Genomic DNA, 19,540 nt, shown 5'->3' on the forward strand with positions numbered 1-19,540 from the left:
ATCCATAGGTCACACCGAAAAAAGAAGATCCCAAGAGCAGGGAGCATGCTTGGCTCACTTACAGTTAATAGCTTAGGGGCTCTAACCACACCTGCAGAATTCCTCCACCACAGCACCTATGTTAGCTTTTGACTGAGCGCCTTGGGGGAGGTGCACATCTGCCACTGAACGGCCATGGCCTCCCTTCTGTCCTCCAGCCCTTGACAGGGATCATCACCCGTAGCCCACCTGGAACAGAAACAAATGGGAAAGGGGATTCTGGGGACTGAAATTCAGCCTCTCCAAGTGGATACATCCAAAAATCATCATATAAATTCCTTTTTTTATCCTAAAAGCGAAATTTGTGTTGGCTTTTTTTCTTTCTTCTTCTTCCTTTTTTTTTTTTTTTTTTTAAAGATTTATTTATTTATTTGGGAGAAAGAGAGTATGAGTGGGAAGGGCAGAGGGAGAGAGAATCTCAAGCAGATTCTGCACTGAGTGTGCAGCCCCATGTGGGACTCGGTCTCATGATGCTGAGATTATGACCTGAGCCGAAACCAAGAGTTGGACACCCAGCTGACCGTGCCACCAAGGCGCCCCTGTGTTGGCTATCACTTGGGATGCAAAACCTCCTCACTCAGTTGGCATTTATTGAGTGCTTTCCACATATTCTCTCACTTAATCCTTATGCATACACAAATGGGATTAGGTATTATAATTTCATAGCCTGAGGCTAAGAGAGGTGAAGACATCATTCAAAGACATAGAACTTGAAGAAAACCTGTCTTTCTCCTGCCAATGCCACAATGCCAGTCTTTGCCAAAAGGAGCCATTCCAGTTGCTGTATGAATTTCTTGGAGTGAAATGAGTGAAAATGTGTAAAGTGCTTAGAACGGTGCCTGGAAACAGTTTGGAAGTGGATTTCAGCAAAATTGTTATTTTTTTCAGCTAAAAGGAGGTCTAGGGAATAGGCCTGGTTGAGCCAGCTCTCAGAGCTGAGAATTATTCTGGAAAGGAATCCTCACTCCTAGTTGCTCCAGCTGCCACCATTGGTGCCTTCACAGCTGAGCCTCCAGACATTTCCTGACCCACAGAATTTGTGATCATTACAAAAAGGTTGTGTCAAGCCACCAAATTCTGGGGTAGTTTGTTACATAGTAATAGTAACTTGCAACGTTCATGTCACTCTGCCCCCTGCTGAAAACATTCCAGTGACCCAACAGGGCCACCAGGATAAAGTCCAGATTTCTTTGCCCTTCATTGTTGGGCTTTTGGCCAACTTGAGCCAACTCCTATCCCTTCCACACAAGCTCCAGCCCGAGACATAACTGTAATCCCTGGAATGTTCCCTGCTTTCCTAGACTTCCATCCATGCTTTTGTATGTGTTGTTGCTCTGCCTGGATGTCTTTCTGACATCCAGATATTAAGTGAATCATCTGGCAAATTGGGAGATGTAAATCCACTTTCTTCCTTGAAATCCTTTTTTTCCCCTTCTAGGAATAATAGTGTTTGCATGGCCCTAAAGTAGTCCAGGTGCTCTGTGAAAGAATATTCAAATAATGTGGGCTATTTCCTGGGCCTCTGAATGAAATATCCTATCCATATGGATTCTGGACCAAGATTGGCTCTAGCCACTGTACAACCACAGTGGGTGGCAGCTCCGCAGACACGCCCTCGTTTGTTCAGCACCTTCAGCTTACGACAGCCAGGACATCTGTCACTGTCCGATTCTATCACTGTGCTCAGTTCATCTACTAGACCCTTGAAGGCAGAGCCTGGGTTTACCTCCTTCCTCTCTCCCCGGAACCTGAGTGGTATTAGGCCTTCAATAAATGCATATTAAATTCTGCTTTGATGTTGCAATCTGAGCCCAGAAAAGGCTCAATGAGTTCTTTTAAGTCACGCAGGTAATCAGTGGCCCAATAGAGACTATACCTTGCTCACTCTGCCTGCCAGGCCTGAGTTAGATATGAGCATGAAGGTACTTGTGTGGCCATGGTGTCACCACTACCCCCCGCTGAGCATCTGCTTTTAAATCATTTTATTCAGATACCCGGAAAATCATGTATGATCTGAAAGACTTTCAGTGTCCTTCCTCTGACTCCTGTGCTGTTTTAGGGTCATACAGTCACTATTATTCCTGGAGAAGGAGGGTCACGGGGAAGGAAGTCGATTTGCCTTCTTCCCATCATTCTGGGATGAATATTTGGGTAATTCTGACTCATTGAACGTTGCCCTAAGGTAGGAGGCAGTTGCTTTCATCCAGTCACTTTTCCCAAATGGTGTGGAGATGAGGTGAGGGCAGCATTATTCAAAAAAACCTAATTCAGGGGTGCCTGTGTGGCTCAGTAGGATGAACCTCCGACTCTTGATCTCAGCTCAGGTCTTGATCTCAGGATCTCGAGTTCCAGCCCGCGCTGGGCTCCAATGCTGGGCAGGAAGCCCACTTAAAAACATTCCCCCAAAACCCTAATTCAGTGTGGGACCTTTTGCTCCCCCAGCTAGGACTCCATAGGAGAACCCTCTGGCTTCTACCGATTGTCACATTGTCAACACCAGACGGCGCTGTGTCCTCGCTGGCTTCCTAACCACCACGTCGAGCACACAAAAGGCCAGGTTTTCTTCCAGGACGGTTCAGGGGCTGGTCCCCACCATCCCAGCTTCCCGCAGCAGGTGCACTTCTTCCCGCCTTCCGCGTCTGCGCGCGCGCGCGTGTGTGTGTGTGTGTGTGTGTGTGTGTGCAGGAGAGGGTCCCATCCTAAGCAGTCTTGAACCTGTTTGAAAAGCCGTGTCTCCTGCTTGCAGCTCTATTGTCGACTGGGACGAAATCCATTTAAATCCGAGAGAGCTGAAGGCCTAGTGGGCACCAGGCGCCGTGCGACCCCGGCCTCCGGCGGCGCAGCCTCGCGGGCGCCTCCCGGCGAAAGGACTGCGCTCCACCTCGGCGACAGGCCCGCGCAGCGCGCCACCCCTCCGCGGCGTCCCAGCTGACCCGCCCCGGGGGCGCGCGGCCACCCTCCCAGGCAGGACCTGCACCGCGCCGGCTCCCCGCGCGTGGCTCTTGTACTCGGCAGCCTCGGCTAGGATCCGTCAGTGGCGTTTTGTAGGGGGAGGCGGGGAGGGGGCGGGGAAGGGGCCCGGCGGGGAGGGGCGTCGGGGCGCCGTCGCCGGGTGTCGCGCCGCCCCCTCCGCCCCGCGCCGGGGTGTGGGCGCGGCGCAGCGCGGCGGAGGGCCGGGCGCGTGGGGACGCGGGAGTGCGGGCTGTAGACGAGCCGCTGGCCGCCGGAGCTGGGCGCGGAGCCCGGGGCCCGGAGCCGCCGCCACCCGCCCAGCGCGCGCCCCGCCATGGAGCCTTCGCACAAAGACGCCGAGACCGCGGCGGCGGCGGCGGCGGCGGCGGACCCCCGCGCCGCGTCCTCGTCCAGCGGGGTGGTGGTGCAGGTCCGCGAGAAGAAGGGCCCCCTGCGCGCCGCCATCCCCTACATGCCCTTCCCGGTGGCCGTCATCTGCCTCTTCCTCAACACCTTCGTGCCGGGATTGGGTAAGACGCGGCGGCTGCGCCCCCCGCGCCCCGGGGACGCCCTGCGCGGGCGCCGCGCTCCCAGCGCCACCCCCTCCCGCGGCAGGTGCCCGGCCGAGGCGCGCGGAGTGGGCTCCCCGACGCGCGCTCCCTTCCTCCCACCTGTGAGCGCCGTGGTCTGGCCCCCGGAGCCGGAACTTTGCGGGGGACCCCGGGCCCGCGGGCGGCGGCACCGACGGCTCCCTCGGCCCCCGCGCGGCTCCGCTCCGGGAGCCCCGAAATCCTGCCCCGGGTCCCCGGCGCGCCCCCCGCCCCCCGCCCCCCGCGAGCCCCTTCCTTTGAGGGGCGCGGGCCCAGCGGCGGGAGGAGCTGGAAGAGGGGCCCCAGCCGGGCTTCGGGACTCCCCGCGAGCCGCCTGCCTTCGCGCGGAGCCGACCGTGCGGGGGCGGGTGTCCTCCGCCTCCTTCGGGATGTCCGCGGTCCCGCCCGCCGCCGCCGCAGGGCTCGGGGGCACCGGGGACCGGCTCGCTAGTTGGAATGCCCGGCTGGACCGCTTTCGGCCAGAGGTGACCCCTAGAAAGTGGGGAGCGCGCCCGTGTAATCCCTTGTGGGACTCGGGTGCCCGGAGCGCCCTGATGGTCCCCGGTGCCCCACATTTTAAGAGTCCATCCCAGAGGTAGGGGTGCCTAGGGGTATGTAGAGGAGGGAATGGGACGGTTCCCTGACCCTCCCTCTCCTGACCCCACCCCGGTTCTCTGCACGCCTCCGCCTAACTCCCGGCTGGCCTGCTGGGGACCACTCGCCATTCTTGCCAGGAGGTTCCCCCCCAACACACCCCGATTGCGTGCGGGTCTGGAGCGGCAGGCACCCCTGTGCCCTCCCCGGAGAAAGTCTGCCCCTGCGCCAGCCGGTTGCCAGCGCACGGCTCCAAGTTCCCAAGAACAGAGGTCAGCTGGAAGCGGTTTTCTGTTTTACTTTGGCCTTTCTCACGGCCCCGCGCTGAGCCAGCTCCCCGGGGCCCCGGCCGTGGCCGTGGTAGCGAAGGTCACACCCATCCACGCGGGACGTGTTCACTTTCCCCTTGGTGCTCGCTCGTCCTGGTGCCCAGGGCCCTAGATGTGTCTCAGCCGGAAGGTAGGGGGGGCGTCAGCGGGGATCTCCCCTCGTGGCACCTCTGCAGCCTGTCCCCCCGGGGGGCCGTGTCACCAGGCCGGCTCTCCAGCTCCCTGCACAGTTAGACACCGGGAGGACTCCCACCTGCTGGAGTACAAATGCACTGCCTGGCTGTCCCTCTGGGGAGGTGAAGATCATGAGCAGGGATGTGTCTTCATTCCACTTTTTATAAGTGGTGAAGTAAATGGCGCCCTGTATGGTCTTTTGGGGAAACAGGTGCCTTGCTGCTCCATAAGAGCAGCTGCCCCAAACCGCTGCTGGGGGAGGGGATTATGCTCCTCCTCCCCCAGCAGACCACTTGCAGAAGGACGCAGCTGCCCCGCTGTGGACCCCTGCAGGCCTTCCTCCCCCTCCCTCCCCTCCTTAGGTTATGCCCCTGCCCTGGGCATCCTGCTCTTTCCTCTTCACACCTCCCTTCCATTAGATCAGAATCCTATAGGATTTTTGTAAGAAACCTATCTGAGAAGCCAAAAGAAAATACAGGGAAAATTAGCAAACTGCAAAACTAATAAAAACAAGTGAGCCAAGGGTGTATAGATTTCTGAATCTTCAATGACTGTATCCAGGCTTTTTTTTTTTTCGTTTCGTTTTGCTGGTCATTGTCACTGGACAGTTTGCTGGGCACACAGTCCCCCCCACCCCCCCTGCCTTCTCCACAATGAAGGAGGGGCTCCTGATCACCGGTCGTGTTTCTCACCTGGAAGTCAAGGATGCCTGTCACTCTGGGCTATGAGAGGATGAATGAAATTCTAGGAAGCTTAGGGGTTGGGCACAGAGGCAGTGCTCCAGGGATGGTGGGTTCATTCCTCTTGCTCTTGGCTCTTCTGCAGAGCTCAGTACCGCCCCCACCTCTGGGTGCATGGGGGTGCTTTGAGTCCTTGTTGATCTCTTTGCTCCCCTGAACCTGCAGCAGAGCCCAGGGTGACAAAGCAGCCCAGACAAAACTTGCAGGTGATTTTTTGTTTTGTTTTGTTTTGTCCTCCGTGAATGGTATGAGTGGCCCAGAACCTGGAAATCATCTCCTTGGCCTAGATCTCCTTCTCTAGGTCCTTTTGGCTTATGTGAAGCTCCTGTGAAAACTGAATATTTATGTCTGGCTCTGTCATTTTATGAAATGCAGCTTTTTTTCAATGCATTTGCTCTCATTCATTCAACAAACACTGCAACCACTACATGCCAGGCACTGTGATGTGGTGATGAATAAGTCAGTCGAGGTGTCACACACACTGTTGGGGAAAATTGATGCAAACTTTGTTTGAATTTAATAAATGCTGTCATGGCAGCAAGAACAGTGTTTGAGCACAGTTAATTCTTGCTAGGTGGAAGCAGGGTTTGGAGAAAGCCTCCTGGAGGTGTTGCAGGAGGTTAGACCCTGCTTAGGAACTCAACCTCAAGGCCCCAAGCACTTGCTGTCCTCTCTTTATCCCTACTCTTTGGAAACTGATCAGACCCTTGACCCAAAGATTCTTTCTTTGTTCTGAAAACTTTCTTCTCTGCAAGTCTTATCTTCATTTGCAAATCGAATGGGACAGTGGGGTTGGGGAGCTGGATGAAGGCATGTTTTTCCTATGATGCGAATGCCTTGGGTTCATCCAGTGGGAAAAGCCCAATCCTTACAATCCCCAGAGCCTTCTCTGGTGCAACAGGCAGTGCTGTCATGCCACAGAGGGATATTTCGTTTCCTGGGAGGGGATGGAAAAAAGCAGCGATTTATGGTCACTCTGACTCCTCATTGGAACAATACAAAACAAATTTTATTCTATTTTTTTTAAAGATTTATTTATTTATTCATGAGAGACACAGAGAGAGAGAGAGAGAGAGAGAGGCAGAGACATAGGCAGAGAGAAGCAGGCTCCATGCAGGGAGCCCGATGCAGGACTCTACTATCCCGAATCCCGGGATCACGACCTGAGCCAAAGGCAGGCATCCAACTGCTGAGTCACCCAGGTGTCTCACAAAACAAATTTTAAAAATGGAGGATGGTAGGGGCACCTGGGTGGCTCCGTCGGTTAAGCACCCGGCTCTTGGTTCTGCTTAGGTCAGGACTCAGGGTTGTGAGATCAGCTTCTTTCTCTCTCCCTCTGCCTCTCCCCCTGCTTGCCAGCACACATACATACTCTCTTAAACAAATAAATAAATAAATCTTTTAAAAAAATGGATGATGGTAAAGAGAATGCCCCCTACCCCGTCCTGGTCAGTGAAACACTACTAATAAAGAGCATCGTCAGTAACTTCATAATCCAAAAAAATAGGGCATTTTTAAGTTTATACATAATTCATATGTGTAATGAAAGTTCATCGTCATGCTCCAGAACAGAGTTTGTCTGTTGGCCACAGGCAAAGTTCTACTTTCATATTTAAAAATTTTATCTTTCTCAATTGACTTGGTGAAACAAAAATGTTGATAACTCAGATGGTGACAGGGCAGTGGTAGGGAGGAGAGCCTCCCTTGACCGTTAACCATTCCATTAGACTAACGTTGGCCATAAATCTACTGCTGAATATTCATAAATATTTAATCTATCTCTAATATATTGCCTACTCTTTAACGCTCAAGTCTTGCTTCCCTGGTAAGAGCACCATAGACTGGCTCAGCTTCTCTCTGTCTTTCCTCTAGCCCTGAGGCTCAAACTGATATTGAATATTGCCCTATTTTGTGGCATCTGCTGCTGACTTTTTATTATTTTTTTCAGGAGTTTATTTTTTGCCTTTCTAGATGTAAGTTCCTTGAAAACAGCAACCATTTTAAATTTCTCCTTGATATAGCATGCTATATATGAATGAGTATTGACTAGAATCATACTCCTGGAATAGGCATTAGAGATCATCTGGTCCTGTGCCTTATTTTATATGTAAGTGTGATGGTCCTAAAGATGCAAAGGCCAGGGAAGTTTACATCCTATTTTACCTTTTTTTTTTTTTCCTATTTTACCTTTTTAAGGAAGTTACTTAAGTATGCATTTCAGTAAAATGAGAGAGTAAACCAAGAGAGAAGATATGAGATCTGGGAAACAACGGATCCAATTTAAGGCAGCCATGAAAATTGAGGATATAATTGTTCAACAGGCCTGAGAGAGCAGTCAGTCTTCTTTAAGTGGGAGGATGAAAGCTCCAGGAAAGAGTTTTCTGGGGATCCCTGGGTGGCGCAGGGGTTTAGTGCCTGCCTTTGGCCCAGGGCAAGATCCTGGAGACCCGGGATCGAGTCCCACGTCGGGCTCCCGGTGCATGGAGACTGCTTCTCCCTCTGCCTATGTCTCTGCTTCTCTCTCTCTCTCTCTGTGTGACTATCATAAATAAATAAATAAATAAATGAAAGGAAAGAGTTTTCTGAGAATGGTGTGAGAAGGGGACATTCTGTAGAGTTAAGAGTATTATGGGGAACTGCCAGAAATTAAACCTTTGATAAAAAACAGAAGGCAATTAGTAACAGCATTAAAGACAAAAAGCTATGCAAAAGTGTTAAGATCCCAAACTGAAGCAACCTGCTCAATTAGATCAGAAGGACAGCAGACTTCAAAAAAGAAGAACAAAAATATCCCAAACGATTAATGGAATGAGAAAAAATTTGGAGGATATTGGGCATACAGTGTAGAAAACACATGTTTCTTCCACCAACAATGAAAAAGGAGAGGTAATCAGAAACTTAAGGAAAAACAAAAATTTTTGATGAAAGGCATAGCTCAAATATGAAGTAAATCAAAATGTGGCCTGATATTCAGCAAATGATGGAATATAAAAAGGGCTCTTCTAAGTGCATAGGATCTGTGTCATTGGAACAGTATGCACAATATATACTCTTAGCCTCTTTGTGCAGCAAAGAATATTTGCTTAGTCATAATAATATAAGTGCTGCTTAGGGGTTTTCAACATTTATTTATTTAAGATTTTATTTATTTATTCACGAGAGACACACAGAAAGAGGCAGAGACATAGGCAGAGGAAGAGGCAGGATTCCTGTGGGGAGCCCCATGTGGGACTCCATCCCAGGATCCCAGGATTTTGACCTGAGTCAAAGGCAGATGCTCAACCACTGAGCCTCCCAGGCATCCCGGTTTTCAATTTTTAAAAGCAACCATAGGGGATCCCTGGATGGCGCAGCGGTTTGGCGCCTGCCTTTGGCCCAGGGCGCGATCCTGGAGACCCGGGATCGAATCCCACGTCGGGCTCCCGGTGCATGGAGCCTGCTTCTCCCTCTGCCTGTGTCTCTGCCTCTCTCTCTCTCTGTGACTATCACAAATAAATAAATAAATACCTTAAAAAACAATTTAAAAAAAAATAAAAGCAACCATAGATAAGGCATCGAATACTGCTTAATAATAGCTATACAGGAAGACGTAAAGTTTTTCCATCTTGACAATATATAATGAAAACTAAAGCTTGTAGAAGTTGACAGGTGAATTGTGATAGATTATTGTTCCCAATTATTCACTGTCCTCCCTGAAAAGAGGATGGCACATCCCCACCTGATGCCATATGGCTGGCCATGCTTCCTGTGGGAGGGCAATACTTCCTTCCCTGCCCACTGATACCGGGCTTGGGCACGTGACTTGCTTTGGCCAATTGAATGTGAATGGCAGTGACATATGCCATGACTGAGCAGACACTTTAAGAGGCATTGTGAGAGGGGCACCTGGATGGCTCAGCGGTTGAGTGTTTACCTTCGCCTTGGGTCCTGATTCTGAGACCTGGGATCAAGTCCTGCATCGGGCTCCCCATAGGGAGCCTGCTTCTCCCGCTGCCTGTGTCTCTGCCTCTCTCTCTCTCTCTGTGTCTCTCATGAATAAATAAATAAATATATATTTTTAAAGAGGCATTGTGAGGCTCTGGCATTCCTCTTCTCTTTCTCTCATGAGAATGGCAGGTCTCAGACGGGGGCCACTCTTCAGTCTGCCTCCCAGAATAAAAAGGACATCAGAAGCAGGGCACAGATGTCATATGAATGAGAAATAAGCACGAGTTGCTGAGATTTTGTGGTTGTTAACATTGTTATCATCCTAGCAACAACCTACCAAAACTGACATGGAGACGGTAGAGTGGAGATGTGAATACCCACCTCGTATAAAGTGAGGGGATCAAAAGATGCTGTCTATAGTTGGTAGACCAAGAAATAAAGGTTACCAAGGTGATCAGTGGTTGAACTGAAATAAGGCTGTGTTGGGACGTTGGGAAAATAGTGATACACTTGGATAATACTGGAACAAGAGCAGCAGGAGGATGAGGGCTGATATAAGTAAGCTAATCTTACATATCCTAGGAGAAAGTCAATATCTAATGTGGCTAAAACATGAAGAAGCAATATAAGTATACTCTGAAGATTAGAAAAACATCAGAAGAATTCCCACTCTTTCTGACATCCCCATTGTTTCTTTACCTATTGGTTCATTCCCAGCAGTACACGCACCTGCTGACATTGTCTCCCACCTTTTAAAAATAGCCTCCCTTGATCCTACGTCCCCCTCCCACCACTGCCATTTCTCTGTGCTCTCCTTTACATACAGTTCCCTGCAGGAGTTACCTGGTTTGGCAGTCACCAATCTCCCTCCTCTCGTTTTCTCTTGAACCAACTGTAGTCATTCTGTCTCCATCACTCACCTGAACTATACTTTTCAGGATCCCCAGCATGTCCAGGTTGCTAAATCCCATGGCCAGGTCTCTGTTTCTTCTGGAGCACTCAGTAGCATTGGACGCAGTGCCTGCTCCCTCCTTGAAATACTATCTTCCTCTGGCTTCTGGAACATCTCCCTCTCCTGGTGTTCTCTGGACCTCACAGCTTCTTCTCTGTTTTCTTTGGTAGTCTTGGCAGCCTCCACACTAGGTGGTCCCCAGGGCCCTGGGGCTCTTGATCTTGGCCTTCTCTCTGACCTTGCCCCCCCACCCCCCCGCCACTAGCTCCTTTGATAGTGTCTTCTGGCTTTCAGTGGCATCTTTATAAGGATCACTCCCAAAGCCAGATCTCCAGCTCAGACTTCTCCCTGGACTCCAGAGTCTTATACTCACCTGACTTCCTGACATCTCCACTTGGAAATCACAAGGCACCCGAGACTTAACTAATATAAAACCAAGCTCCCACTGTTGTTCCCCAGACCTGCTTCTCCCTTCTTTTCCCTCCTTACAACAACTGACATCCTTCCAGGAGCTCAGGCCAAAAACCCAGACTCATCTTTGACTTCTTTTTCTTGTACCTCATGCGTAATCTGTCAGGAAATTCCCCTGGCTCTGCTTTGAAAATCTATTCGGTGTCTGACCACTTCTTACTATGCTGCTTTTGCCTTGCTGGACCATGTCCCATCTTCTCCTGAATTATTGCAATTGCCCCATAACTGGTCTGCACATCTTTATTGATGTGCCTAGTGCTCTGCCCTCAACATGGCCACCAGAGCCATCCTTTGAAAACATGAGTAAGTCATATCATGTTATTTTTTAAAAACGATTTAATTTGTTTATTTGAGAGAGAGAGAGAGAGAGAGAGAGAGCGCAAGTGCACGAGTGAGCACAAGCCAGGGTGGAGGAGGAGCAGAGGGAGAAGGAGAAGCAGCCTCCCCGCTGAGCAAGGAGCCTGACTGGGGCTGGATCCCAGGACCTTGAGATCATGACCTGAGCCGAAGTCAGATGCTTAACCTGACTGAGCCTCCCAGGTGCCCCAGATCATGTCATTTTTTGAGTTGGAAACCCTCCAATGGCTCCATGTGACCGAGAGCAAAAGCTCAAGTTTTTATCGTAACCCACAAGTCCCTGGACCAGAACTTTCCCAAGGAAATATAACCTGAGCTACAGGTATAAGCTAAAATTTTCTAGTGCCTATTTTAGAAAAAATAAAAAGGAACAGGTGAAATTAACTTTTCTAGTATACTTTATTTAAGTCAATATGGCCAATGTATTTATCATCCAATGCATATCAATAAAAATTATTAATGACATGTCTAATATTCCTCTTTTACATGCTAAGTTTTCAAAATCTGATGTGCACTGAGCACTTACAGCACGTCTCCATTTAGACTAGCCCCATTCCCCGGGCTCGCTGGCCACAGCGGCTTCTGCAGGAGGCAGCAGGGCTCCATAGCATCAGCCACCCTCTGTCCCTGGGACTCACCTCCTGCTCCTCTCCTTCTTGTTCACTCTGTTCCAGCCCCACTGGCCTCTGCAATTCCTCAAATATTTAAGAGGCACCTTCTTATCTCAGAGCTTTTTCATTTGTTGTTCCTTCTGCCCAGTGGACTCATCCCACAGATACCTATGTGGCTCCTTCATTCACATACTCAGGGCTTTACTCTAATGTCACAGACTCAGCAAGGCTGCCTGTGTTGGGGTGCTGGAGCCCCCACCACAAGCACTACAGACTGGCAGCTTCAACAGCAGAAATTTATCTTCACACACTTTTGGAGGCTGGGCATCCACATCAAGTGCAGGCAAGGCTGGTTTCTCCTGAGGCCTCTCTGCCTGGCTTGTAGATGGCCACCTTCTCCCGTCCTCACGCTGTCTTTGCTCTGTGCAAGCACACATCTGTGTCCAGTATCCCCTTCTTTTAGAGACACAAGTCATACTGGTTTAGGGTCCCCCCAAAGACCTCATTTTAACTTAATTGCCTTTTTAAAGATCTTATCTCCCGGGGGCACCAGGTGGCTCAGTTAGTTGAGCATCTGACTCTTGGTTTCTTTGACTCAGGTCGTGATCTCAGGGTCATGGGATCGAGCCCCACGTCCAACTCCTTGCTTAGTAGGGAGTCTGCTTCTCCCTCTGCCCCTTCCCCTCTCCCATGCTCCCCCACTCTCTAAAACAACTAAATGAATCTTAAAAAAAAAAAAGGTCTTATCTCCAAATACAGTCACAATCCAAGGTGCTGGGGGTGAGGACTTCCACCTGTGGGTTTTGAAGGGACACAGTTCAGTCCAAACACCTGCCCAGATGATCTTACTAAAAGATGGCAGCTCTCCTCCTCCCCACTCTGTCTCCTCCCCACATACCTACCTTTACCTACTTCCTTTTCCTTGAGAGTACTCTTGTTATCAAACATACTATATATTTAGCTTATTTTCTCTATTGTCTGTTTTTTGTTTGGCTGGTTTTGGTCTGTTCTGCTCATTGTGTATCCCTGCACCGTAGAATAGTGCCTCGTTCATGATAGGGGCTCCATAAATAGAAGTGCCTGCCTCTGGGAAGCTGGACTCAGCAGGGAGAGCTCTGAGTATAAGGGACTATTGCTTTTCTCTAAAAGCCCCCGGTTTTTTTCTGTTTGATTTTTAAAAAGCTGAATACCTGTGTTACTTGCTTTTCTTTCTTTTTAAGTTTAAGTATCAATGCCATGGAAAAAGAAGGGACTTTTATGCATGGCTGATAGGAATGTAAATTGGGACATCTTTTCTGGAAACCAGTTTGGCACTTAGGTATTAAGAGTCTTCAAATGTTCATACCCTTTAAGCAGTAATTCCACTTGCAGGAACTCACCCTAAGAAAACAATCAAAAACAGAGACAGAAAGTTATGCATGAAGATGTGCCATGAAGCATTATTAATAACATTGAAAATTGTAAACAAACCTGGGCGCCTGGCTGGCTCGGTGGGCGGAGCATCTGGCTCTCCATCTTGGGGTTGGGAGTTCAAGCACCACGTGGGGCATAGAGATGACTATAAAAATAGTATTATACACAAACCCAAACAGCAACAATAGAAGGATGGGAGAATGTTATTTACCCATTGAAATGGTGTTTGCAAAACGTTTCTGATGTTGGGGCAGCAAGCTTTAGGAGAAATGGGAAAAATGTAGGTTGCAATTGTGCCATCCGCAGGCTCTCACATCATTTTTATTTCCATGATTCTAAGGCAGCTCTTTTCCCTACAGTGTGGATGTTTTTAAGTGTGAATCTGATGTCAGAGAAATGATTTCTTTTTTTTTTTTCTTTCTTTCCTAAAAAGTTGTTACTAAATTCATGGTGTGTTTTATGATCAATGGAATCTTGAAATCAAGTGCATACCAGGTAGAGCTAGGTAAAAAGACAAGTAGGTAAAACTGGAAGACACTGAGATGTTAACAGGTGAGGAGAGCCTGGAGGTTATTTTCTTCTTGATACTTTTATGTATTTCTCAAATTTCCTAAGATGAGATGAAATGTATTACTTTTGTAGTTAGAAAAACTGAATAAGCATTATCTGGAGTAAACCTCCTTCTCACGGGGTTATGATGGTGTCATGCGGATATGGCAGTGTTTTCACAATGGCCAAGTGCTGGAAATGCCTGGGACTGCCATGTCTACACCCCACTGTGGTGACACTTGCTGACACCACAGGATCGTTTATAATCCAGTGTCTGCAGGGCACGTGTCAGGTGTGGTAATGGGGTTGGAGGTGCCCTGCCACTCTTGGAACCTGAATGACACCTGCTCCGCGAGTCTCCCATGGGGTGTGTCCCACTGTGGCTTAGGTCGGGGGTGACTGGTCAAATTCAGACCCACTGGGCAAACAGTGCCCCCATTTCTTCTGAGATGTTGCAAGGGACGGGGCTGCTGGAAGGGGTCAGCAAGCAGATGCCACTGAGGAAGTTTGTGTTTCAATCAGGTGTCACCCAAGCACTGAGCAGAGGAAAGTGACTCTGAGTGCCTCCAGCAGCATTTTGCTTGCCAGGTGGGCACTGTGCCCTGACTGTGTACTCAAGCCGAGGACCAGTCAAAGAAGACGAAACCCTGAGCAGGCCCCTTAAACTCTCTGAGTCTTTGCTTCTCCGTCCACAGAATGGAACTCATCACTTGTGGCCAGAGGGGGTTATTGTCACCAACTCGCTTCGGCAAAATTTCCTTTTCTTCCAAGGTTATTTCTGGGGCCATCCTCCCAGGGGCCCCCCAGGGTGGGCAGGACACCCGTAAGTGCTTCCTTCTTTGGAGTGTTCTAAACCCTCAGAGCTGAGACCTGGCCACACATCTGACACACTGGAGGTGCCGGTGCACACCCCAAACCCGGGGCTCAACACTGACTTTCCTGTTGGGTGAGAGGCTGTGAGTGCGTGGAGCTGCTGATGAGTGTGAGTATGAGTGTGTGCTTGCATGTGCACACACAAATGCCACCTCAGACTTTACCTTTACTTCACAGCCTGAGGCACCTGTTGGTGGCACAGAGCTGTGAAACTCCATCCTCTGGGTGGGGTGGATGTGGCCTTACCAGGATGTACATTGCACAGGTGTGTCTTTAACATGGCAGCTTCCCAGTGAGACCCAGGTGCCAGGCCTCAGCACCCCAGGCCAAGCTCTGCTGATCAAGAGCCAAATTTCTTTTTAAATTTTATTTATTTTGCTTTTTTTTTTTTTTAAAAAAGATTTTATTTATTTGTTCATGAGAGACACAGAGAGAGGCAGAGACCTAGGCAGAGGGAGAACCAGGGACCCTGATGTGGGATTCGATCCCAGGACCCTGAGACCACTACCTGAGTCAAAGACAGATGCTCAACCACTGAGCTACCCAGGTCCTCCAGGAGAAATGGTCTGGGGACAGTATTTTCTTCTTCAAATGACCAAACACAGGGATTTCTTGTGCATTCATTGAAATTCATGGGAGAGGGGCTTTTCTTGGATGGAATGGCTGCAAGACCAGGGCTGTCCTGGAATCTGGAATGTGGGGTGGGCCTGGCCTGGGTTCTCTGGTGCAGCCAACCACCCCATGGGCTTTGGCCGTTCACTGAGAAGCTTGGCTTCAATGCCAAGAATAATTTGGTGTTGGTGAAGAACACCCTGCCCTAAAACCTCGACCAAGGAAATGGCCCAGAATTCCCAGGGCCAGGCAGCTCTAGGGCTGTTCCACTGCCTTCATTTACCCAGGATGGTTCTCGTCTGCCCCCAACGCCCTGACCCACGGTGTCACCTTGCCAATGCCTGTTGAGGCCCTCCTGTCCCCTCAGTGCTGGAGTGTAGGGAGCACATAATTGCCACGTATCGAATTAAATGTGTGCTTGGGCCTTACAAAGACCTGATGAGGAACAGCCTGCCAGAGACCATTAACCTCTGCCACCAGGGCCTTCTCGTCGCTGCCAGCTCTTCCTCCCTCATGACACCCTAGGGAGATGGCTTCATAGGCACCTTGTTCTCTTGTGCCTCACTTTACTGCGTGTGGTCGCAGGTACTGCATCTTCCGTGGAGGGAAGGTCTGTGGCAGCCCCTCACGGAGCAAGTCTTTCCCCAACAGCATTTGCTCACTTCCTAAGTCTGTGCATCGCATTTCAGTGATTGGTGCACTATTTCAGGTTTTTCAGTGTTGTATGTGCTATAGCAGCCTGTGATCAGTGATTGTGACTCGTTAAAAGCTCACACGGTTAGCATTTTGTAGCAACAAAGTCTAAATTAAGCTATGTACTTTTTAAATTTTATTTATTTTTTTAAGTTTTTAAAAAAGATTTATTTATTTATTTATTTGAGAGAGAGGAGTTACAGAGAGAGAGAATGCACAAGCAGGGAGAGAAGCAGACTCCTCGGTGAGCAGAGAGCCTGATGCAGGGCTCGATCCAGAACCCTGGGCTCATGACCTGAGTTGAAGGCTGAGCCACCCGGGCGCTCCTGTTTTTACTTTTTTTAGACCTAATGCTGTTGCATACCGAATAGGCCGCAGTAGACTGTGGACATAACGTTCACGTGCCCTGGAAGCTGAACAGTGCATTTGACTTGTTTGGTGGTGACCCTTGCTTTGTTGCAGAGGTCTGTGCCCAACCCGCCGTATCTCTGAGGTCCACAACACACACCATAATAGTCACTCTTTCAGAGTGTCCAATTCCATGGGTTTTAGCAAATTCATCGTCTTTTGAGCCTTCCCCTGCCCCATCTTCCAGTCTTACTCCCTGACCACATTCTTTTAGAACGTAGGACGTGGAATGTGACAACACATTAATACAGGTGCCTCTGAGGAAGCTTCTGGCCTTGCTGCCTGAGGTCGGCTGGTGCGGGAAGCCACGTCTGGGTGGGCCAGGTGCACGTCGGTGCAGCGGCTGGGCACATGCAGGCAGGCAGCTGGAGGCTTCTGAGACCAAGAAGCATCTCGAAGCCAGGAAGGAAAACCTCAAGGAAAACATGGCAGCATGACACCGGTGCAGAAGCCAGGGCCTTTCCCAGGTGGAGAGAGACCCTCCCCATGGGTACAGGTGGGCTCTGGCCGCGCCTGGGCCTGTGAGAAGTCGTCCCCTTGGGCCTGGCTGCAGAGGGAGCGCCGCCGGCCCCTCGATGGTCGCAGGCACTCCCAGGTCACAGGGCAGTGTGGCCGGCATGAGGGCATGACGTTACTGTGACAGCAGGGTCTGTGTTCTCGGATTACAGCTCTGCTCCCATCTCAGCTCTGACCACATCCTCTTCTGCTCTGAAACCTTCTGAGCTCCCCGCTGTCCATGGGCTCAGTTCATACCCCACAGTGAGCCCGCGGGGCCCCGTGACCTGGACCCACTCTCCCTCCTTGGTTTCTTTAGTCTAGCTGTCAAGCCCACCTCATATGGCCTCCTGAGCTCTCTGTGTGGTGAGCTCCTCCTTCTGGGACTGTCAGGCCACTTAGGATGTTCCTCTTGCTCCCCCCGACATCCTGGTTTTTCTGTTGTCTTAATCTTTTATAAGTATATTTTAAGTTTGATTTAAGTCATCTCTGCATCCCACGTGGGGCATGAACTCATGACCCCGTGACTGAGAGTCACACGCTCCTCTGAGGGAGCTGACCAGGCGCCCCTCTATTGTCTTAATCTTTTTTTTTAAGATTTTATTTATTTATTCATGAGAATATACAGAGAGAGAGAGAGAGAGAGAGAGAGGCAGAGACACAGGCAGAGGGAGAAGCAGGCTCCATGCAGGGAGCCCGACATGGGACTCACTCGATCCTTGGTCTCCAGGATCATGCCCTGGGCTGAAGGTGGCGCTAAACTGCTGAGCCACCCGGGCTGCCCCTATTGTCTTAATCTTAGGAGATAATCATTTCCTTGAAGGTGGGGACTATGCCTCACTTACCTTCTGCCTCTCTGGGTGCCTAGTGCCCCTGTTGCATGCAAGCTGAACTATATGCATACTGATTTCTGGTTGTGAAGGCAGAGTGGAGAGTGGGTCCTTCTTCCTTTAACCCAGTGAACCCAAACCCAAGGGACACAGGCTTTCATGTCACTTCTCGGCCTTCCCAGCACATAAGGTTCTCAGGGCTGGAGGCAGGATATAGGGATGCTGCACCAGTACATGTGAGTCTGTCTCTGAGTAGTCCTTGGTGTCCTGGCCACTCAGGGGAGGGACATGGGGCAGAAGACCGATGTTGGCTGCCCCTTCGCTGAGACAGAGTGCCTCTATGTGGAAAAGTCACTGGGACAGTCACGAGGTTACTGAGAAGAGCAGGGCCATCATCCATCCTTCCAAGTGGTATGGTATAGCTAATGGCTGAGAAGTGGGGGACAGGGACAGTGGAGATGATCAACTTCAGTAAACCGTTTTAAGAAAGATTGGTTTGGGCAATAGCTATCAAATTAAATCTAGGGGAAAATTCTTGTGGGGAGCAGGATATTTGCATTGTCTTAAAGTGCCTCCACAGAATGCTTATAACTTGCAAGGGGAAAAATCATACAGCATCCTGACGGTGAACAGAATCACATCGCCTAGACCTTAGAAATATGACATCAGATGAAAGAAGCCAGTCAAAAAAGACCACACTCCGTATGATTGCATTTATATGGACTGTCTAGAATGGGCAGGTGCAGATTGCATTTATATGGACTGTCTAGAATGGGCAGGTGCATAGAGGTGGAAGGTAGGGCAGCCAAGGAGTGTGGCTGGGAGCACATGGGGAGGGACTGCTAATGCGTATGGGGATTCTTCCAAGGTGGCAAAAATGTCTTAAAACTGGTTGTGTGTGGTTGCACACCAAATTATCAAATGGGTGAATGTTTTGCTATGTGAATTATATCTCAATGAAGCATTAAAAGGTTAGCATCACCAAAGTGGGACAGCCAGACATCACCCACCTCCTGGTGGGATCTCCTGGGAGGGACAGGACATCACTTGTGCAGTATCCCAGCTCGGAGTGCATGACCGGAATCTACTGAGGAAATAACCAGAGAAGCCCAAACTGATGGGCATTCTACAAAATACCTAGCCGATATTCTTCAAAAACATCATTGTCATGAAAGATTAAAGAAGCCTAAAAAACCTTGAGAACTAAATGCAAAGCATAATCTTGGATTGGATCCCATACTGGAGGGAAAAAGAAGACCCAGAAAGATGCTATGAGACAATTGGCAAAATTGGAATATGGGCTGTCGATTAGATAAATACCGTATCCATGTTAGGATTTCCTGAAATTGGTAACTGTGCTATGAATATGGAAGAACAGACACTTTGTCATTAGAAACACACTAAAGTGTTACAGGATGAAGAGCCACAATGTAATGCAGCCTATTTACAAATGGCTCAGGAAAAAGGAATAATAATATGGAGAGAAAGAGAATGACAAAACAAATGTAGCCAAATATTAAGAATTGGGTAAAGGGTAGACAGGAGTTCCCCTTATTATTCGTGAAACTTCTCTGCAAGTTTGGGAGTATTTAAAAATAAAAGTCACAGAATTATATTTTAAAAATAAAAGTCACAAAATTGGGATCCCTAGGTGGTGCAGCGGTTTGGCGCCTGCCTTCGGCCTAGGGCGCTATCCTGGAGACCCGGGATCGAATCCCACATCGGGCTCCCAGTGCATGGAGCCTGCTTCTCCCTCTGCCTGTGTCTCTGCCTCTCTCTCTCTCTGTGACTATCATAAATAAATAAAAAAAATTAAAAAAAAAATAAAAAAATAAAAGTCACAAAATTATATATTAAAAAGCCTACAGTTCAGACGTAGCAATTGCAGCAAATTCCCAAGTACTGTACCCTAAGTAAGTTGTGTCTTACCA

General features: G+C 49.3%; 1 protein-coding gene across 2 annotated transcripts in view; it reads left to right on the forward strand.

The window, feature by feature from the left end:
* Window positions 1-3,201: 3,201 nt before the first annotated feature.
* STUM (stum, mechanosensory transduction mediator homolog) overlaps window positions 3,202-19,540 on the forward strand; it is a 56,596-nt gene continuing 40,257 nt past the window's right edge. The window contains exon 1 of one of the 2 annotated variants that reach the window (XM_072830201.1): window positions 3,202-3,521. In XM_072830201.1, coding sequence (XP_072686302.1) covers window positions 3,326-3,521 — 196 coding nt within the window. In that variant the 5' untranslated portion in view covers window positions 3,202-3,325. The remainder of the gene's footprint in view (window positions 3,522-19,540) is intronic. The other variant, XM_072830202.1, reaches the window with a different exon arrangement.

This window comes from Canis lupus, chromosome 6 (assembly GCF_048164855.1).
Source record: "Canis lupus baileyi chromosome 6, mCanLup2.hap1, whole genome shotgun sequence".
Lineage (NCBI taxonomy): Eukaryota > Metazoa > Chordata > Mammalia > Carnivora > Canidae > Canis > Canis lupus.